Source organism: Oncorhynchus kisutch, linkage group LG18, assembly GCF_002021735.2.
Source record: "Oncorhynchus kisutch isolate 150728-3 linkage group LG18, Okis_V2, whole genome shotgun sequence".
Taxonomy (NCBI): domain Eukaryota; kingdom Metazoa; phylum Chordata; class Actinopteri; order Salmoniformes; family Salmonidae; genus Oncorhynchus; species Oncorhynchus kisutch.
Window position 1 is genome coordinate 17,313,838 of NC_034191.2, and position 22,500 is coordinate 17,336,337.

At 47.1% G+C, this 22,500-nt stretch overlaps 1 protein-coding gene across 1 annotated transcript in view; it reads right to left on the reverse strand.

Moving 5' to 3' along the window:
• LOC109909474 (protocadherin Fat 3-like) overlaps nt 1–22,500 on the reverse strand; it is a 335,512-nt gene that overhangs the window by 123,966 nt on the left and 189,046 nt on the right. Inside the window, 2 exon segments of the mRNA XM_031796332.1 lie at nt 11,525–11,768; nt 11,770–11,843. Coding sequence (XP_031652192.1) covers nt 11,525–11,768; nt 11,770–11,843 — 318 coding nt within the window.

The following is a 22,500-nucleotide window of genomic DNA, read 5'->3' on the forward strand; positions in this document are numbered from 1 at the left end:
GAGAGGGAGACAAGGAGATGGAGGGAGACAGTTAGAGGGATGGAGACAAGGAGAGGGAGGGAGACCATGAAAGGGAGGGACAGTAAGAGGGAGGGAGACAGTGAAAAGGAGGGAGGCAGTGAGAGGGATGGTGACAAGGAGAGGGAGGGAGGGAAACAGTGAGAGTTAGGGAGATAGTAAGAGGGAGGGAGACGGTTAGAGGGATGGAAACAAGGAAAGAGAGGGAGACAAGGAATGGGCGCCGGAGAAGATGGCGCCGAAGAAGACGGCAGACGTTTTACGAGCCCTCAGCCAATTGTGTTTTTTTGATCATTTATTGGCATTGTTTGTAACTTTTGTTTTTACTTATTTTGTACATAATGTTGCCGCTACCATCTCTCATGACCGAAAATAACTTCTAGACATCAGGACTGCGATTACTCACCACGGACTAGCAGAATCCTTTTTACCCTTTCACGACTCGAGTCCGAGGCGAAGGATACACTGAACAGGAACAGGCCCCGATCCCCGTTATCTGAGTGAAGAGAAGGCAGAGAAAGAAGGGCCGAAGGTCGGGCTGCCTTCTGAGAAGTCGTAGGCGATCGAATAAACTCCCACTTCCCTCCATGCTGCTAGCAAACGCTCAATCTTTGGACAATAAAATCGACGAGTTACGAGGAAGATTAAACTACCAACGGGACATTAAAAACTGTAACATCTTATGCTTCCCGGAGTCGTTGCTGAACGACGACAACATCAACATACAACTGGCTGGTTATATGATGTACCGGCATGATAGAACAGCAGCATTTGTTAAGACAAGGGGCGGTAGTCTATGTATTTTTGTAAACAACAGCTGGTGCACGATATGTAATGAAATATTGAGCTATTGCTCGCCTGAGGTAGAGTATCTCATGATAAGCTGTAGACCACACTACCTACCAAGAGAGTCTTCATCTGTATTTTTTGAAGCTGTTTACATACCACCCCAGTCAGAGGCTGGCATTAAGATAGCATTGAATGAGCTGTATTCCCCCATAAGCAAACAAGACAACGCTCACAGAGGCGGCACTCCTAGTAGCCGGGGACTTTAATGCAGGGAAACTTAAATCCATTTTACCAAATTTCTATTAGCATGTTAAATGTGCAACCAGAGGGAAAATAACTCTGGACCACCTATACTCCACACACAGAGACACATACAAAGCTCTCCCTCGCCCTCCATTTGGCAAATCTGACCATAATTCTATCTTCCTGATTCTTGCTCAGAAGCAAAAATGAAAGCAGGAAACAGCAGTGACTAGATCAATAAAAAAGTGGTCAGATGAAACAGATGCTAAGCCACAGGACTGTTTGCTAGCACAGACTGGAATATGTTCCGGGATTCCTCCGATGGCATTGAGGAGTACACCACATCAGTCAATGGCTTCATCAATAAGTGCATCGATGACGTCGTCCCCACAGTGGCCGTACTTACATACCCCAACCAGAAGCCATGAATTACAGGCAGCATCCGCACTGAGCTAAAGGCTAGAGCTGCCGCTTTCAAGGAGCGGGACTCTAACCCAGAAATACCGCTATGCCCTGTGACAAACAATCAAACAGACAAAGAGTCAATACAGGGCTAAGATTGAATCATACAACACCAGCTCCGACGCTCGTCGGATGTGGCAGGGCTTGCAAACTATTACAGACTAAAAAGGGAAGCCCAGCCAAGAGCTGCCCAGTGACACGAGCCTACCAGACGAGTTAAACTACTCTATGCTCGCTTCGAGGCAAATAACACTGAAACATGCATGAGAGCACCAACTGTTTCGGAAGACTATGTGATCATGCTCTCTGCAGCCGATGTGAGTAAGACCTTTAAACAGGTCAACATTCACAAGGCTGCAGGGCCAGACAGATTACCAGGACGTGTACTGCATGAGCTGACCAACTGGCAAGTGTCTTCACTGACATTTTCAACCTCTCCGTGTCCGAGTCTGTAATACCAACATGTTTTAAGCAGACCACCATAGTCCCTGTGCCCAGAAACACTAAGGTAACCTGCCTAAATGACTACCGACCCGTAGCACTCACGTCTGTAGCCATGAAGTGCTTTGAAAGGCTGGTCATGGCTCAAATCAACACCATCATCCCACAAACCCTAGACCCACTCTAATTTGCATACCGCCCCAACAGATCCACAGATGATGCCATCTCTATTGCACTCCACACTGCCCTTTCCCTCCCGGACAAAAGGAACACCTATGTCAGAATGCTATTCATATACTTCAACACCCTAGTGCCCTCAAAGCTCATCAATAAACAAAGTGCGTGCTCAGTCCCCTCCTGTACTCCCTGTTCACTCATGACTGCACGTTCAGGCATGACTCCAACACCATCATTAAATTTGTTGATGACACAACAGTGGTAGGCCTGATCACCGGCAACGACGAGACAGCCTATAGAGAGGAGGTCAGAAACCTGGCCGAGGTGACATGACAACAGCCTCTCACTCAACGTGATCAAGACAAAGGAGATGATTGTGGACTACAGGAAGAAGAGAACCGAACACCCCCCCCCCCCCCCCCCCCCCCATTCTCATCGACGAGGTTGCAGTGGAGCGGGTTGAGAATTTCAAGTTCCTTGGTGTCCACATCACCAACAAACTAACAAGCACAACAAGCACAACAAAGCCAAGCACACCAAAGATAGTCGTGAAGAGGGCACAACAAAACATATTCCCCCTCAGGAGAGGGTGGCATGGGTCCTCAGATCCTCAAAAGGTTCTACAGCTACAACCTGACTGGTTGCATCACTGCCTGGTATGGCAACTGCTCGGCCGCCGACCGCAAGGCACTAAAGTGGGTAGTGCATACGGCCCGGTACATCACTGGGGCCAAGCTTCCTGTCATCCAGGACCTGGCGGTCCAGGCGGTGTCAGAGGAAGGCCCTCCAGCCACCCTAGTCTTAGACTGTTCTCTCTGCCACCGCACAGCATAAGACTCCTGAACATCTAGTCAAATGGCTACCCAGACTATTTGCAGTATCCCCACACCCTCTTTACACCACTGCTACCCTCTGTTGTCATCAATGCATAGTCACTTTAATAACTCTACCTACATGTACATACTACCTCCCCTGCACATTGACTCTGTACCGATACCCCCCTGTGTTTAGTCTCGCTATTGTTATTTTATTGCTGCTCTTTAATTACTTGTTACTTTTATCTCTTATTCTTTCTGTATTCTATTCTATCAGTTTTTTTTAAAGAGAGGGAAGGAGTGGGAGGGAAGGAGAAAGTGGGAGGGAGGGAGGCAGGCATGCATTGCGAGGGAGACAAGGAGAGGGAGGGAAGGAGCAAGTGGGAGGGAGGCAGGCATGCATTGAGAGGGAGACGGAAAGGGAGGGAGGGAGGTGGGTTAGGGTCAGAAGAGAGGGTGTGGTTAGGGTCAGAAGAGAGGGTGTGGTTAGGGTCAGAAGAGAGGGTGTGGTTAGGGTCAGAAGAGAGGGTGTGGGTTAGGGTCAGAAGAGAGGGTGTGGTTAGGGTCAGAAGAGAGGGTGTGGTTAGGGTCAGAAGAGAGGGTGTGGTTAGGGTCAGAAGAGAGGGTGTGGTTAGGGTCAGAAGAGAGGGTGTGGTTAGGGTCAGAAGAGAGGGTGTGGTTAGTGTCAGAAGAGAGGGTGGGGTTAGGGTCAGAAGAGAGGGTGTGGTTAGGGTCAGAAGAGAGGGTGTGTTTAGGGTCAGGGATTCTTCCCTAAACTAAAGATAAATATAGCTGGCTCCAATTAACTGTCACAGCTGACAAGTAGACTGTGTGTGATTAATATTTTCAGTCTCTCTCTCTCCATCCCTTTCTATATTTTCCTTCTCAAACACCCACTCACTTTCTCTTCATCATCTCTCTCCACTCGCCTCTGCATCTCTTTAGCATGCGTGTGTGTTTGTGCGTGTGTGTGTGCGTGCGTGTGTGTGTGCGTGTGTGTGCGTGCATGCATGCATGTGCGTGTGTGCGTGTCGTGTGTATGTATGTGTGCATGTGTGTGTGCATGTGTGCGTGTGTGAGTGTGTGTGCGTGTGTATGCGTGCGTGTGCGTGTGTGTGCGTGTGTGTGTGTTTGTGCGTGTGTGTGTGTGTTTGTGCGTGTGCGTGTGTGTGCGTGTGTGTGTTTGTGCGTGTGTGTGCGTGCGTGCGTGTGTGTGCGTGTGTGTGTGTGTGCGTGTGTGTGTGTTTGTGCGTGTGTGTGTGTGTGTGTGTTTGTGCGTGTGTGTGCGTGCGTGTGTGCGTGTGTGTGTGTGTGTGTTTGCGCGTGTGTGTGCGTGTGTGCGTGTGTGTCCAAGTGGATGTTCCTGGTTCTCAGATGTTCTACTGCCGTTTCTCTGAGGCTGTGTTTCATCCTGTCAGGGCTCTAAATTGGGATCTGCTGCCTCTTGGCTACACACATCTTATCAGTCTGATGCTCCGACACACACACACACACCACGGTTTGTGCTAAAAAGAGCTATTATTTTGAAGCACGCCTCCCATTCGCCATTGATGTGCAGCATAGGCGTGTCACACAGCACTTTGTAAGGTGAGCTGAGGGCAGTATGTATTTTGAAAACTGATACTTAATGTTTTTAAACCTGAACATTTTACTTCATATTATTAGGCATGTCTTAACTTGCTTCAAAGTAGCCTAGGCAAAATCATACCATTATTTTATAAAGACTTCCTCATATGCCATTGAAACCAGCATTTATCTCCTGTTCTATTGGTTTTCATATCAACTTTCCTTGTTGTTCAGAAGCCAAAGGCACAATCCTAGTCATATTAGCAACCCATACTAGAAGTTGCATGTTTAGATTTCCCCTCTTTCTACGTCTCAGAGATTTGAATCTCTGTCACATATGCAACTGCTCACATCAGGTGGGCTGTTGAGAATGGTGTTTCCAGTGTTGTGTTCGACACCACCTAAAGCGAGACCAATTAAAGACCAAGACCGGAGCAAATTGAGTCCGAGTCAATACCAAGACAAGATTGGGGGGGAGACCGAGTCAAGACCAAGACAAGATTGGGGGGAAGACCGAGTCAAGACCAAGACAAGATTGGGGGGGGAGACCGAGTCAAGACCAAGACAAGAGACCGATTCAAGACCAAGACCAGAGGCGGGCCGAGACCGAGTCAAGACCGAGACCAGGGGGGGGCCGAGACCGAGTCAAGACCGAGACCAGAGGGGGGCCGAGACCGAGTCAAGACCGAGACCAGAGGCAGGCCTTGACCGAGTCAAGACCGAGACCAGAGGCGGGCCGAGACCGAGTCAAGACCGAGACCGGGGGGGGCCGAGACCGAGTCAAGACCGAGACCAGAGGGGGGCCGAGACCGAGACCAGAGGCGGGCCGAGACCGAGACCAGAGGGGGGCCGAGACCGAGACCAGAGGCGGGCCGAGACCGAGACCAGAGGGGGGCCGAGACCGAGTCAAGACCGAGACCAGAGGGGGGCCGAGACCGAGTCAAGACCGAGACCAGAGGGGGGCCGAGACCGAGTCAAGACCGAGACCAGAGGGGGGCCGAGACCGAGTCAAGACCGAGACCAGAGGCAGGCCGAGACCGAGTCAAGACCGAGACCAGGGGGGGGGCAAGGGGTCATAGACCCGCATCCAATTTAAGACCATGATTGTAATTTTGGCAAATCAACACCATCACCACTTCGCTGCTGCACACTGGGGCCCCACAAGGGTGCATGCTCAGTCCCCTCCTGTACTCCCTGTTCACCCATGACTGTGTGGCCACACGACTCCAACTCAATCATCAAGTTTGCAGACAACACAACAGTAGTAGGCTTGATTACCAAGAATGACTAGACAGCCTACAGGGAGGAGGTGAGGGCCCTCGGAGTGTGGTATCAGGAAAACAACTTCTCACTCAACATCAACAAAACAAAGGAGATGATTGTGGACTTCAGGAAACAGCAGAGGGAGCACCCCCCTATCCGCATGATGGGACCACAGTGGAGAAGGTGGAAAGTTTTAAGTTCCTCGGCGTACACATCACGGACAAACTGAAATGGTCCACCCACACAAACAGTGTGGTGAAGAAGGCGCAACAGCGCCTCTTCAACCTCAGGAGGCTGAAGAAATGTGTCTTGTCACCTAAAACCCACCCAAACCTTTACAGATGAACAATTAACAGCATCATGTAGGGCTGTATCACCGCCTGGTACAGCACCTGCACCGCCCTCAACCGTAAGGCTCTCCAGAGGGTAGTGAGGTCTGTACAACACATCACTGGGGACAAACTACCTGCCCTCCATGTCACAGGAAGGCCAACAAGATCATCAAGGACAACAACCACCTGAGCCGCTGCCTGTTCACACTGCTATCATCCAGAATGCGAGGTCAGTACAGGTGCAAAGCTGGGACCAAGAGACTGAAAACAGCTTCTATATCAAGGCCATCAGACTGTTAGACAGTCATCACTAACACAGAGAGGCTTTAATAAATGGATCACTAGTCACTTTAATAATGCCACTTTAATAATGTTTACATATACAGTATTTTATACCATCTATTGCATCTTGCCTATGCCGCTCTGTCATTGCTCACCCATATATTTATATTTATATATTCTTATTCCATTCCTGTACTTAGATGTGTGTGCATTGGGTACTTGTTGTGGAATTGTTAGATTACATGTTAGATATTTCTGCACTGTTGGAACTAGAAGCACAAGCATTTCGCTATACTCTCAATAACATCTGTTAACCATGTGTATGTGACCAAGACTTTTGATTTGATTTGAAACCTTTTCAATACCTGGTTTGCATACCCATTGTTGCCTTAGTTAGCATTTTACTGGTAGATATTGTAAGTTGAAACGTCTTTCCATCCCTACTGGCTCCCGATGTCATTCTGTGAGCTGCTCCATGTTAAAACCAGTTCAGTGCTGCACACTGGCTGCCTGCAGATGATGTTCCTCTGAAACTAGGCAGTGTGCAGCGTGCATATCAACATATTTCAGGTACTTTGTGATTGTGTAGGCTTCTTGTGCATGTTTTCTCTATTGTACTATATAATTGATAAATCGAATACCTCCACTACACTACTTTGATATGCAACAGTAGGGATTAAGAAGTGAGTATAAACAATGCCCACTGAAGAAAAACTAGATATATGGTTTATACATGCGTATAGCCTCCACTACTGGCCCTTTGTGTTCTACAGAAAGTGACCTCTCCTACATGAGTGTACTGGTATTACAGTTGCTGTCCTTTCAGCATCACAATCCTGTCACACACTGAAGGCCTAAATCCATTAAACTGTTCTCCACTGCTCTAACATGTCTATAGTAGATGTAAAGGCTGCTAAGATACTGTATTCGTGTTTCAAGAATATTCGGCCTGGCGAAGTGGTTTTATGCACTGATTGAATGGATGCTGATAATTATGAGTTTTTTACTCTGGTGGACTCGGCTGGTCTCTGGAAATAATGTTGAGTCCTCACTGGCCGAGACCAAGTCAAAACCGAATACAAATGTATCCAACACCGAGACAAGACCGGTCTCGAGTACTACAACACTGGTGTTTTCTCTGGTGCGCTGTTTAGAATGGGGTTTTCTCTGGTGAGCTGTTTAGAATGGTGTTTTCTCTGGTGAGCTGTTTAGAATGGTGTTTTCTCTGGTGCGCTGTTTAGAATGGTGTTTTCTCTGGTGAGCTGTTTAGAATGGTGTTTTCTCTGGTGCGCTGTTTATAATGGTGTTTTCTCTGGTGAGCTGTTTAGAATGGTGTTTTCTCTGGTGCGCTGTTTAGAATGGGGTTTTCTCTGGTGAGCTGTTTAGAATGGTGTTTTCTCTGGTGAGCTGTTTAGAATGGTGTTTTCTCTGGTGAGCTGTTTAGAATGGTGTTTTCTCTGGTGAGCTGTTTAGAATGGTGTTTTCCCTGGTGAGCTGTTTAGAATGGGGTTTTCTCTGGTGAGCTGTTTAGAATGGTGTTTTCTCTGGTGAGCTGTTTAGAATGGTGTTTTCTCTGGTGAGCTGTTTAGAATGGTGTTTTCTCTGGTGAGCTGTTTAGAATGGTGTTTTCTCTGGTGCGCTGTTTAGAATGGTGTTTTCTCTGGTGAGCTGTTTAGAATGGTGTTTTCTCTGGTGCGCTGTTTAGAATGGTGTTTTCTCTGGTGAGCTGTTTAGAATGGTGTTTTCTCTGGTGAGCTGTTTAGAATGGTGTTTTCTCTGGTGCACTGTTTAGAATGGTGTTTTCTCTGGTGAGCTGTTTAGAATGGTGTTTTCTCTGGTGAGCTGTTTAGAATGGTGTTTTCTCTGGTGATCTGTTTAGAATGGTGTTTTCTCTGGTGCGCTGTTAGAATGGTGTTTTCCCTGGTGAGCTGTTTAGAATGGTGTTTTCTCTGGTGAGCTGTTTAGAATGGTGTTTTCTCTGGTGAGCTGTTTAGAATGATGTTTTCCCTGGTGTGCTGTTTAGAATGGTGTTTTCTCTGGTGTGCTGTTTAGAATGGTGTTTTCTCTGGTGCGCTGTTTAGAATGGTGTTTTCCCGTGAATTGCATTTTGCAAATGTTTGAAAATTAAGTTTTATTGGCTGCTTCATTACATGAGTTGCATGTTTTGTTAACAGCATTACCATCATCTAAATGTTCTGTTAACAGCATTACCATAATATACATGTTTTGTTAACAGCATTACCATAATCTACATGTTCTGTTAACTTCTTATGGCTGGGGGCAGTATTGAGTCGCTTGGATGAATAAGGTGCCCAGAGGTGCCCAGAGTAAACGGCCTGCTACTCAGTCCCAGTTGCTAATATATGCATATTATTATTATATTTGGATAGAAAACACTCTGAAGTTTCTAAAACTGTTTGAATGATGTCTGTGAGTATAACAGAACTCATATGGCAGGCAAAACCCTGAGAATAAATCCAACCAGGAAGTGGGAAATCGGAGGTTGGTCGTTTTTCAACTCATTCCCTATTGAAGATACAGTGGGATATTGGCCATGTAGCACTTCCTAAAGCTTCCACTAAGATGTCTTGTTTGAGGCTTCTACTGTAAAGGAGAGGTTCATAAGGGCTCTTTGAGTCAGTGGTCTGGCAGATTGCCACAGGCTCGTGACGCTCGTTCACGTGAGAGGTAGCTCTCATTCCATTGCTTTTCTGAAGACAAGAGAATTCTCCGGTTGGAACATTATTGAAGAGTTATGTTTTAAAAAATCCTAAAGATTGATTCTATACATCGTTTGACATGTTTCTACGGACTGTAACGGAACTTTTTGACATTTCGTCTGCAACTAGTGAACGCGCTTCATGACTTTGGATTTGTTTACAAAACGCGCTAACAAAAGTAGCTACTTGGAGATAAATGATGGACATTATCGAGCACTTTCACTGGCTGTTGTCATATCGATCCCGTTAACGGGATTTCAGCCCTAAATTAACAGCATTACCATAATCTACATGTGATGTCATTCTGAGCACCGCGGGTGGATGCCCAAATGGGTAAATTTAAATCTTCCCAGTCACGTTGTCCAGCACCACATTTTCCTAACGGAAACCCTGAAACACACACACACACACACACACACACATATGAACAGCTATGTGTGTGAATATGCTGTTTACCAGGACTACTCTTAGCAACATAAAACAGACAGACACAGACAGACACAGACAGACACACACACAGACAGACAGACAGACAGACAGACAGACAGACAGACAGACAGACAGACAGACAGACAGACAGACAGACAGACAGACAGACAGACAGACAGACAGACAGACAGACAGACAGACAGACAGACAGACAGACAGACAGACAGACAGACGTCTGATCAGCAATCAGAAACACAGACACACAAAGGCAGACACACATTCATATTCACACAAAGAATTCGATAGACACATACTTACAGATTAAAACCTTTAATTAAAATTGAAGCAGAGACAAAATGCGCTTCTCCCCCATACCCCAACCTCCTCCCGCCAGATGGGAGAAAACACACACACACACACTTCAAGGATACACCTTCCCCCAGCCAAGGACATGTCCTGCAGGGCCAGCTAACATCAGCAGAACCCTATTTAACCAGATGAGACACCCAAACAGCCAGAAAGACAGACACACTTACACACACACACACACACACACACACACACACACAGACACACTTACACACACACACAGACACACACACACACAGACACACACACACACACACAGACACACACACACACACACACACACAGACACACACACACACACACTTACACACACACACACACACACACACACACACACACACACACACACACACACACACACACACACTAACCAGACAGACACACTTACACACACACACACACACACACACAACACACACACACACACAGACACACACAGACACACACACCCACACACACACACAGACACACACAGACACACACACACACACAGACACACACACACACACAGACACACACACACACACAGACACACACACACACACACAGACACACACACACACACACACACACACAGACACACACACACACACACACACAGACACACACACAGACACACACACACACACACACACACACACACACACACACACACACACACACACACACACACACACACACACACACACACACACACACACTAACCAGACAGACACACACACACACACACTAACCAGACAGACACACCTCACACACTACTACACACACTCCATACAAACCCATCACCATTGATGGCGGTATTGATGGTGAAGAACAACTGTAGCTATCTATATTGTAACTCAGTCTCTGTGCTCTCACACATACACAACCATCTCCTCCCCCCACACTCTACACACACCATCTCCCCTCCCCCCACACATAATCTCCCCTCCCCCCACACTCTACACACACCATCTCCCCTCCCCCCACACTCTACACACACCATGTCCCCTCCCCCTACACTCTACACACACCATCTCCCCTCCCCCCACACTCTACACACACCATCTCCCCTCCCCCCACACTCTACACACACCATCTCCCCTCCCCCCACACTCTACACACACCATCTCCCCTCCCCCCCACACTCTACACACACCATCTCCCCTCCCCCCACACTCTACACACACCATCTCCCCTCCCCCCACACTCTACACACACCATCTCCCCTCCCCCTACACATAATCTCCCCTCCCCCCACACTCTACACACACCATCTCCCCTCCCCCCCACACTCTACACACACCATGTCCCCTCCCCCTACACTCTACACACACCATCTCCCCTCCCCCCCACACTCTACACACACCATCTCCCCTCCCCCCCACACTCTACACACACCATCTCCCCTCCCCCCACACTCTACACACACCATCTCCCCTCCCCCCACACTCTACACACACCATCTCCCCTCCCCCCACACTCTACACACACCATCTCCCCTCCCCCCACACTCTACACACACCATGTCCCCTCCCCCTACACTCTACACACACCATCTCCCCTCCCCCCACACTCTACACACACCATCTCCCCTCCCCTCACACTCTACACACACCATCTCCCCCTCCCCACTCACCGGTCCTGGTATTGATGGTGAAGAAGTTCTGTGGGTTCCCACTAGCTATCCTGTAGCTCAGTTTCTCTGCTCCCCCAGTGGCATCCGGGTCCTGGGCTTGGATCTGGATGACGGACAGGTCCTTGGGGGAGTTCTCCATGACAATGGGGTGGTAGACAGGGTCAGAGGTCAGGGGGGCATTGTCGTTGACGTCCTCTACCTGGATGTACACCTCCATGATGGCGAACTGGGGCACCACCCCCGTGGTCTGTGGCATACACAGTCAGCCAATAGGAGTCCTTGGTCTCGCGGTCCAGAGTGTCTGTGGTATAGATGACACCTAGATGGGTGGAGAGAGGGATAGATCAAATTTAGACCTAGGTCGTTTAAATTCAGTATCAACATCTAGTCAACATTTATATGGACTTCTATAGGGGCGGACAGAGGTTGGTGGATGACCATTAGCATGTTTAATAGATGCTTAATAAATGCACAAAGAAAATACGATTTTAGTTAGGCTAAACTCACAATCTCATGCCTGTAATATATTACATACAAATGCATAAAGCCAACAGTCACATAGAGAGAGCCACTAAAAGAAGTGTGGTCGACCTCCAAATATGTATTAGAAACCAGACAATCCTCTGGTGTGGTCAACCATTTAACGTCTACAACAGCGCACATAAATGTTTGGTCAATGTTCCCATATTGGACCTCCTAAGACCACATTGTTTTATATACGTACACTGTTAAGTGCCTATCACATAGTAAAAGCCCAAACAAAGGCTAAGCCAATGTTCTGGTCAATCTCCAACAGCTCTGTGTGTATCAAAACCAGACTCAATGTGTTTAACATATGATCCATTTCTACAGCCCAGGGATAGAGTGATTTATTTAACCAAAACTGATGTGATCTCTGCACTAGCCCTTAATCACTCTGTTGAGAGTGTGTGTGTGTGTGTGTGTCTGTACATAGCGTGTCGTGAATGTGTGTTCATTAACCAACAGACTTACACATTAACTTGGCTGCTCTCTAAGTGGGCGATTTTTCCCTTCAGTAAACAAACATCCATATTCAAACCCTGGCTGTGACATAAGTGATGCTGACTAGCCCACACAGAACATTAGCGCTACACTCCGATTTAGAATGAATGCCACTCCACTGCACAACACATCGTTAGCATGTTAGCTTGGAACTCTCTGCTCCTCCATTAGATCTTGTGCATTACAACAGAGTGACTTGTGCGATATTTACGATGAGTGTAGTTAGTTCAGCTTTCAGGCATACTTGAGATTGTAAGACACACCCTAACATGATGAGACCTATTAGTGTGTACTGTGTCCAACATGGAGAGTCTATGGCACGGTTCTGGATGCTGTGTTATGTGACAACTGTTTTAAGAACCACAAGAACTCTAACGGAACACACACACACACACACACGGAAACCACAGACACACACACACACACACACACACACACACACACACACACACACACACACACACACACACACACACACACACACACACACACACACACACACACACACACACACACACACACACACACACACACACACACACTCAGCCTTACGACCACTCAAATGCCCTTCAGTACATCCTGAGCAGAGATGTATCCTACTTTAAACACTTCACAGACACACACAGACACAGACACAGAGACAAAGACAAAGACACAGACACAGAGACAAAGACACAGACAAAGACACAGACACAAACACAAACACACAGACACAAAGACAAAGACACACACACACACACACTCATCCTTACGACCACTCAAATGCCCTTCGGTACATCCTGAGCAGAGACGTATCCTTGTAAACACTTCACAGACACAGACACAGACACAAAGACAAAGACACAGACATAGACAGACACAGACAAAGACAAAGACACACACACACACACACACACTCATCCTTACGACCACTCAAATGCCCTTCAGTACATCCTGAGCAGAGACGTATCCTTGTAAACACTTCACAGACACACACAAACACACACTCCCAAAACAAGTCTCTCTGAGAGTGGATATTATTCATGCAGCGGCAGACATGGCTGTGTGGGTAGATATCCATCCATTTGACTAACTTTTATACAACACAGAGATGTTAATATGGCTGACGTTTTACATGACCGGAACCAATTGTGCTGTTTTGTTTGTTTTTTTGCATTGTTTGTAACTTATTTTTTTACTTATTTTGTACATAATGTTGCTGCTACTGTCTCTTAGGATCGAAAATAACTTCTGGACATCAGAACTGGGATGACTCACCACAAACTGGAAGAAGTATTTTCCTTTAACGAGTCAACGAGAAAGATTTACTGCTCTCCCGGGAACAGGCCAAGATCCCTGTCATTTCCGTGAAGAAAAGACGGAGGAAAAGAGGATGCAGATCGGGCCTTTTGAGAATCCGTAGGTGAGCGAGTCAACTCCCACTGCCATCAATTATCCACCATGCAATCATTGGAAAATAAAACTGATGACCTACGATTACAATTATCCTACCAATGGGACATTAAGAAATGTAATATCTTATGTTTCACCGAGTCATGGCTGAACAACGACACAGATCATATAGGGCTTTTTCAATGCATCGGCAGAACAGAGAAGCTACGTCTGGTAAGACGAGGGGTGGGGGTGTGTGTCATCTTGTCAACAACAGCTGGTGTGTGATGTCTAATATTAAAGAAGTCTCAAGGTATTGTTCGCCTGAGGTAGAGTACCTTATGATAAGCTGTAAACCACACTATCTACCAAGAGATTTTTCATCTATATTATTCAAAGCCGTCTATTTACCACCACAGACCAATGCTGTCACTAAGACCACACTCAACCAACTCTATAAGAACATAAGCAAACAAGAAAATGCTCACCCAGAAGCGGCGCTCCTAGTGGTCGGGGACTTTAATGCAGGCAAACTTAAATCAGTTTTACCAAATCTTTACCAGCATGTCACATGTGCAAACAGAGGGAACAAAATCTAGACCACCCAAAAATCTAGACCACCCAAAGCAGAAAGAACCAATGACTCACTCAATATGGAAGTGGTAAGATGACGCGGATGCTATGCTACAGGACTGTTTTGCAGCACAGACTGGAATATGTTCCAGGATTCATCTAATGGTATTGAGGAGTTTACCACCTCACTCATCGGCTTCATCAATAAGTGCATCGATGACGTCGTCCCCACAGTGACCATACGTACAAATCCCAACCAGAAGCCATGGATTACATGCAACATCCGCATCGAGCTAAAGGCTACAGCTGCTGCTTTCAAAGAGCAGGACACTAATCCGGACGCCTATAAGAAATCCCGCTATGCCCTCAGACGAACCAACAAACAAGCAAAGCGTCAATACAGGATTAAGATTGAATACTACTACACCGGCTCTGACGCTCGTAGGATGAGGCAGGGCTTGAAAACTATTACAGAATGAAAGGGAAACCCAGACGCGAGCTGCCCAGTGACGTGAGCCTACCAGACGAGCTAAATGCCTTTTATGCTCGCTTTGAGGCAAGCAACACTGAAGCATGCATGAGAGCACCAGCTGTTCTGGATGACTGTGTGATAACGCTCTCGGTAGCCAATGTGAGCAAGACCTTTAAACAGGTCAACATTCACAAAGCCGCGGGGCCAGATGGATTACCAAGACGTGTACTCAAAGCATGCGCGGACCAACTGGCAAGTGTCTTCACTGACATGTTCAACCTCTCCCTGACTGAGTCTGTAATACCTGCATGTTTCAAGCAGACCACCATAGTGCCTGTGCCCAAAGAAGCGAAGGTAACTTGTCTAAATGAGGACCACCCCGTAGCACTCATGTCAGTAGCCATGAAGAGCTTTGAAAGGATGGTCATGGCTCACATCAACAGCATCCTCCAATTTGCATACCGCTCCAATAGATCCACAGATGATGCAATCTCAATCGCACTCCACACTGCCCTTTCCCACCTGGACAAAAGGAACACCTATGTGAGTATGCTGTTCATTGACTACAGCTCAGCGTTCAACACCATAGTGCCCACAAAGCTCATCACTGAGCGAAGGACCATGGTACTAAACACCTCCCTCTGCAACTGGATCCTGGACTTCTTGATGGGCTGCCCCCAGGTGGTAAGGGTAGGCAACAACACATATGCCACGCTAATCCTCAACACTGGGGCCCCTCAGGGGTGTGTACTTAGTCCCCTCCTGTACTCCCTGTTCACCCACAACTTTGTGGCCAAACACGACTCCAACACCATCATTACGTTTGCTGACGACACAACAGTGGCAGGCCTGATCACCAACAATGATGATACAGCCTATAGGGAGGAGGTCAGAGAACTGGCAGTGTGGTGACAGGACAACAAACTTTCCCTCAATGTGAGCAGGAGCTGACCGTGGACTACAGGAAATGGCCGACTGAACATGCCCCCCATTAATATCAACGGGGCTGTAGTGGAGCGGGTCGAGAGTTTCAAGTTCCTTGGTGTCCACATCACCAACGATCTATCATGGTCAAAACACACAATCCTGGCTCAGGAAGGCCACCAAAAATTCAGAGATTTCCATACCCAACTATAACATCTTCCGTCAAGATAGAACTGCCAAAGGGGGAGGAGTTGCAGTTTACTGCAGAGATAGCCTGCAAAGTAATGTCATACTTTCCAGGTCCATACCCAAACAGTTCGAACTACTAATTTTGAAAATTACTCTCTCCAGAAATAAGTCTCTCACGGTTGCCGCCTGCTACCGACCCCCCTCAGCTCCCAGCTGTGCCCTGGACACCATTTGTGAATTGATCGCCCCCCATCTAGCTTCAGAGTTTGTTCTGTTAGGTGACCTAAACTGGGATATGCTTAACCCCCCGCCAGTCCTACAATCTAAGCTAGATGCCCTCAATCTCACACAAATCATCAAGGAACCCACCAGGTACAACCCTAACTCTGTAAACAAGGGCACCCTCATAGACGTCATCCTGACCAACTGGCCCTCCAAATACACCTCCGCTGTCTTCAACCAGGATCTCAGCGATTACTGCCTCATTGCCTGTATCCGCTACGGAGCCGCAGTCAAACGACCACCCCTCATCACTGTCAAACGCTCCCTAAAACACTTCTGTGAGCAGGCCTTTCTAATCGACCTGGCCCGGGTATCCTGGAAGGACATTGACCTCATCCCGTCAGTTGAGGATGCCTGGTCATTCTTTAAAAGTAACTTCCTCACCATTTTAGATAAGCATGCTCCGTTCAAAAAATGCAGAACTAAGAACAGATACAGCCCTTGGTTCACTCCAGACCTGACTGCCCTCGACCAGCACAAAAACATCCTGTGGCGGACTGCTATAGCATCGAATAGTCCCCGTGATATGCAACTGTTCAGGGAAGTCCGGAACCAATACACGCAGTCAGTCAGGAAAGCTAAGGCCAGCTTCTTCAGGCAGAAGTTTGCATCCTGTAGCTCCAACTCCAAAAAGTTCTGGGACACTGTGAAGTCCATGGAGAACAAGAGCACCTCCTCCCAGCTGCCCACTGCACTGAGGCTAGGTAACACGGTCACCACTGATAAATCCATGATTATCGAAAACTTCAATAAGCATTTCTCAACGGCTGGCCATGCCTTCCGCCTGGCTACTTCAACCTCGGCCAACAGCTCCGCCCCCCCCGCAGCTCCTCGCCCAAGCCTCTCCAGGTTCTCCTTTACCCAAATCCAGATAGCAGATGTTCTGAAAGAGCTGCAAAACCTGGACCCGTACAAATCAGCTGGGCTTGACAATCTGGACCCTCTATTTCTGAAACTATCTGCCACCATTGTCGCAACCCCTATTACCAGCCTGTTCAACCTCTCTTTCATCTCGTCTGAGATCCCCAAGGATTGGAAAGCTGCCGCAGTCATCCCCCTCTTCAAAGGGGGAGACACCCTGGACCCAAACTGTTACAGACCTATATCCATCCTGCCCTGCCTATCTAAGGTCTTCGAAAGCCAAGTCAACAAACAGGTCACTGACCATCTCGAATCCCACCGTACCTTCTCCGCTGTGCAATCTGGTTTCCGAGCCGGTCATGGGTGCACCTCAGCCACACTCAAGGTACTAAACGATATCATAACCGCCATCGATAAAAGACAGTACTGTGCAGCCGTCTTCATCGACCTTGCCAAGGCTTTCGACTCTGGCAATCACCATATTCTTATCGGCAGACTCAGTAGCCTCGGTTTTTCGGATGACTGCCTTGCCTGGTTCACCAATTACTTTGCAGACAGAGTTCAGTGTGTCAAATCGGAGGGCATGCTGTCCGGTCCTCTGGCAGTCTCTATGGGGGTGCCACAGGGTTCAATTCTCGGGCCGACTCTTTTCTCTGTGTATATCAATGATGTTGCTCTTGCTGCAGACGACACCATTCTATATACTTTCGGCCCGTCTTTGGACACTGTGCTATCTAACCTCCAAACAAGCTTCAATGCCATACAACACTCCTTCCGTGGCCTCCAACTGCTCTTAAACGCTAGTAAAACCAAATGCATGCTTTTCAACCGGTCGCTGCCTGCACCTGCATGCCCGACTAGCATCACCACCCTGGATGGTTCCGACCTAGAATATGTGGACGTCTATAAGTACCTAGGTGTCTGGCTAGACTGCAAACTCTCCTTCCAGACTCATATCAAACATCTCCAATCGAAAATCAAATCAAGAGTCGGCTTTCTATTCCACAACAAAGCCTCCTTCACTCACGCCGCCAAGCTTACCCTAGTAAAACTGACTATCCTACCGATCCTCGACTTCGGCGATGTCATCTACAAAATGGCTTCCAACACTCTACTCAGCAAACTGGATGCAGTCTATCACAGTGCCATCCGTTTTGTCACTAAAGCACCTTATACCACCCACCACTGCGACTTGTATGCTCTAGTCGGCTGGCCCTCGCTACATATTCGTCGCCAGACCCACTGGCTCCAGGTCATCTACAAGTCTATGCTAGGTAAAGCTCCGCCTTATCTCAGCTCACTGGTCACGATGGCAACACCCATCCGTAGCACGCGCTCCAGCAGGTGTATCTCACTGATCATCCCTAAAGCCAACACCTCATTTGGCCGCCTTTCGTTCCAGTACTCTGCTGCCTGTGACTGGAACGAATTGCAAAAATCGCTGAAGTTGGAGACTTTTATCTCCCTCACCAACTTCAAACATCAGCTATCTGAGCAGCTAACCGATCGCTGCAGCTGTACATAGTCTATTGGTAAATAGCCCACCCTTTTCACCTACCTCATCCCCATACTGTTTTTATTTATTTACTTTTCTGCTCTTCTGCACACCAATATCTCTACCTGTACATGACCATCTGATCATTTATCACTCCAGTGTTAATCTGCAAAATTGTAATTATTTGCCTACCTCCTCATGCCTTTTGCACACATTGTATATAGACCCCCCCTTTGTTTTCTACTGTATTATTGACTTGTTAATTGTTTACTCCATGTGTAACTCTTTGTTGTATGCTCACACTGCTATGCTTTATCTTGGCCAGGTCGCAGTTGTAAATGAGAACTTGTTCTCAACTAGCCTACCTGGTTAAATAAAGGTGTTCTCAACTAGCCTACCTGGTTAAATAAAGGTGTTCTCAACTAGCCTACCTGGTTAAATAAAGGTGTTCTCAACTAGCCTACCTGGTTAAATAAAGGTGTTCTCAACTAGCCTACCTGGTTAAATAAAGGTGAAATAAAAATAAAATAAAAAAAACACCAAGACAGTCCTCCTCAGGAGACTGAAAAGATTTGGCATGGGTCCCCAGATCCTCAAAAAGATCTACAGCTGCCCCAGCTGGTTGCATCGCCGCCTGGTATGGCAACTGCTCGGCATTTGACCGTAAGACGCTACAGAGGGTAGTGCAAACGGCCCAGTACATCACTGAGGACAAACTTCCTGCAATCCAGGACCTATATAATAGGCGGTGTCAGAGGAAAGCCCATAAAATTGTCAGAGACTCTAGTCACCCAAGTCATAAGACTGTTTTCTATGCTGCCGCACGGCAAGCGGTACCGGAGTGCCAAGTCTAGGACCAAAAGGCTCCTTAACAGCTTCTACCCCCAAGCCATAAGACTGTTTTCTATGCTGCCGCACGGCAAGCGGTACCGGAGCACCAAGTCTAGGACCAAAAGGCTCCTTAACAGCTTCTACCCCCAAGCCATAAGACTGTTTTCTATGCTGCCGCACGGCAAGTGGTACTGGAGCACCAAGTCTAGGACCAAAAGGCTCCTTAACAGCTTCTACCCCCAAGCCATAAGACTGTTTTCTATGCTGCCGCACGGCAAGCGGTACCGGAGTGCCAAGTCTAGGACCAAAGGGCTCCTTAACAGCTTCTACCCCCAAGCCATAAGACTGCTGTACAATTAATGAAATGGCCACCGGACTATTTACATTGACACCCCCCCCCCCCCCCTTTGTTTTTACACTGCTGCTACTCGCTGTTTATTATCTATGCATAGTCACTTCACCCCTACCTACATGTACAAATGACCTCTAACCTGTACCCCTGCACACTGACTCACTAACGGGTATCCCCTGTATAAAGCCTCGTTACTGTTATGTTATTGTGTTACTTTTTGCTATTTTTTACTTTTGTTTATTTGGTAAACATTTTCATAACTCTTCTTGAACTGCACTGTTGGTTAAGAGAGAGAGAGAGAGAGAGAGAGCAAGAGAGGTAGAGAGAGAGCTAGAGAAAGAGAGAGAGAGAAAAAGCGAGATAAAGAGAGAGAAAGAAAGAAAGAAAGAGAGGGAGAGAAAGAGAGATAGAGACAGAAAGAGAAAGAGAAAGAGAAAGAGAAAGAGAGAGAGAGAGAGAGAGAGAGAGAAAGAGAAAGAGAGAGAGAGAGAGAGAGAGAGAGATATTTTTTCTTGTTTCTGTTTTTGACTGCTGACCTAGATAAGTCATAGCTGGAGTCCCTCTGACAGCATCAACACACACACATACCCAGGGGTTAAGGCAAAACAAATCCCATTACTCTCAGATCACTTGGGTGGGGCCAAGTTAACCTCCCCTTTCATCTAAGAAAGTCATGACCATCATGCTTTTAGGGAAAGAGGATCATTTCATACCTGTATTAAACTGCAAGGTTGACCAATTTCAGTCCCATTCCTTATGGGGTCCGGGGTCCCCGAGATCATTTCATACACGTATTAAACTGCAAGGTTGACCGATTTCAGTCCCCTTCCTTATGGGGTCCGGGGTCCCCGAGATCATTTCATACATGTATTAAACTGCAAGGTTGACCAATTTCAGTAGCCTTCCTTACGGTGTCCGGGGTCCCCGAGATCATTTCATACCTGTATTAAACTGCAAGGTTGACCAATTTCAGTAGCCTTCCTTACGGGGTCCGGGGTCCCCTAGATCATTTCATACATGTATTAAACTGCAAGGTTGACCAATTTCAGTAGCCTTCCTTACGGTGTCCGGGGTCCCCGAGATCATTTCATACCTGTATTAAACTGCAAGGTTGACCAATTTCAGTAGCCTTCCTTACGGGGTCCGGGGTCCCCGAAATCATTTCATACCTGTATTAAACTGCAAGGTTGAACGATTTCAGTCCCCTTCCTTATGGGGTCCGGGGTCCCCGAGATCATTTCATACATGTATTAAACTGCAAGGTTGACCAATTTCAGTAGCCTTCCTTACGGTGTCCGGGGTCCCCGAGAACATTTTCATGTAGAAGGACTGAGAAGATCAGTTCTGGTGACTTTTGAATGAATTCAAATCAAATTATAAATATAATTTATACCTCCAGAAATGAGCCCAATAAGAAATTGGTAAATTATTATTTTAACATAATGGACCATGTAGGATCTATATCAGGGCTGCCCAACCCTCTTCCTGGAGATCTACTAACCTGTAGGTTTTCAGCCCAACCCTCTTCCTGGAGATCTACTGAACTGTAGGTTTTCAGTCCAACCCTCTTCCTGGAGATCTACTGACCTGTAGGTTTTCAGCCCAACCCTCTTCCTGGAGATCTACTGACCTGTAGGTTTTCAGTCCAACCCTCTTCCTGGAGATCTACTGACCTGTATGTTTTCAGTCCAACCCTCTTCCTGGAGATCTACTGACCTGTAGGTTTTCAGCCCAACCCTCTTCCTGGAGATCTACTGACCTGTAGGTTTTCAGCCCAACCCTCTTCCTGGAGATCTACTGACCTGTAGGTTTTCAGCACAACCCTCTTCCTGGAGATCTACTGACCTGTAGGTTTTAAGCCCAACCCTCTTCCTGGAGATCTACTGACCTGTAGGTTTTCAGCCCAACCCTCTTCCTGGAGATCTACTGACCTGTAGGTTTTCAGCCCAACCCTCTTCCTGGAGATCTACTGACCTGTAGGTTTTCAGCCCAACCCTCTTCCTGGAGATCTACTGACCTGTAGGTTTTCAGTCCAACCCTCTTCCTGGAGATCTACTGACCTGTAGGTTTTCAGCCCAACCCTCTTCCTGGAGATCTACAGTCCTGTGGGTTTTCAGTCCAACCCTAATTTAAATAACCTGATTTTTCAAATTAGCTGTTCAACCAGACCATAACAAGCTACTAAATTAGGGTTGGACTGAAAACCTACAGGTCAGTAGATCTCCAGGAAGAGGGTTGGACAGCCCTGGTCTATATTATCAGATTTGCCATTAGCATAGTGGCTATAAAATGTACATAGGCTGAAGCATGGGGTTTGTCCATCTGCATTTACCCTACTGGGCACAACATCCTGATTGTTATTATTTCTAATGATAATTTTTGTATTATATATATACAGTACCAGTCAAAGGTTTGGACACACCTACTCAGTGTGTATTGACTGCTCCCTCCCTATGGCTCGAGCGACTTGAATGCACCTCCAGATGAATATTTTTCTTGCATTAAACACACTACAACAAGCTGAATAGGTAAACGACTCTACTTGTTTTAATAACAACATTACATCACAGAAAATACTAGCACTGGAAAGTTGCATCCTGACT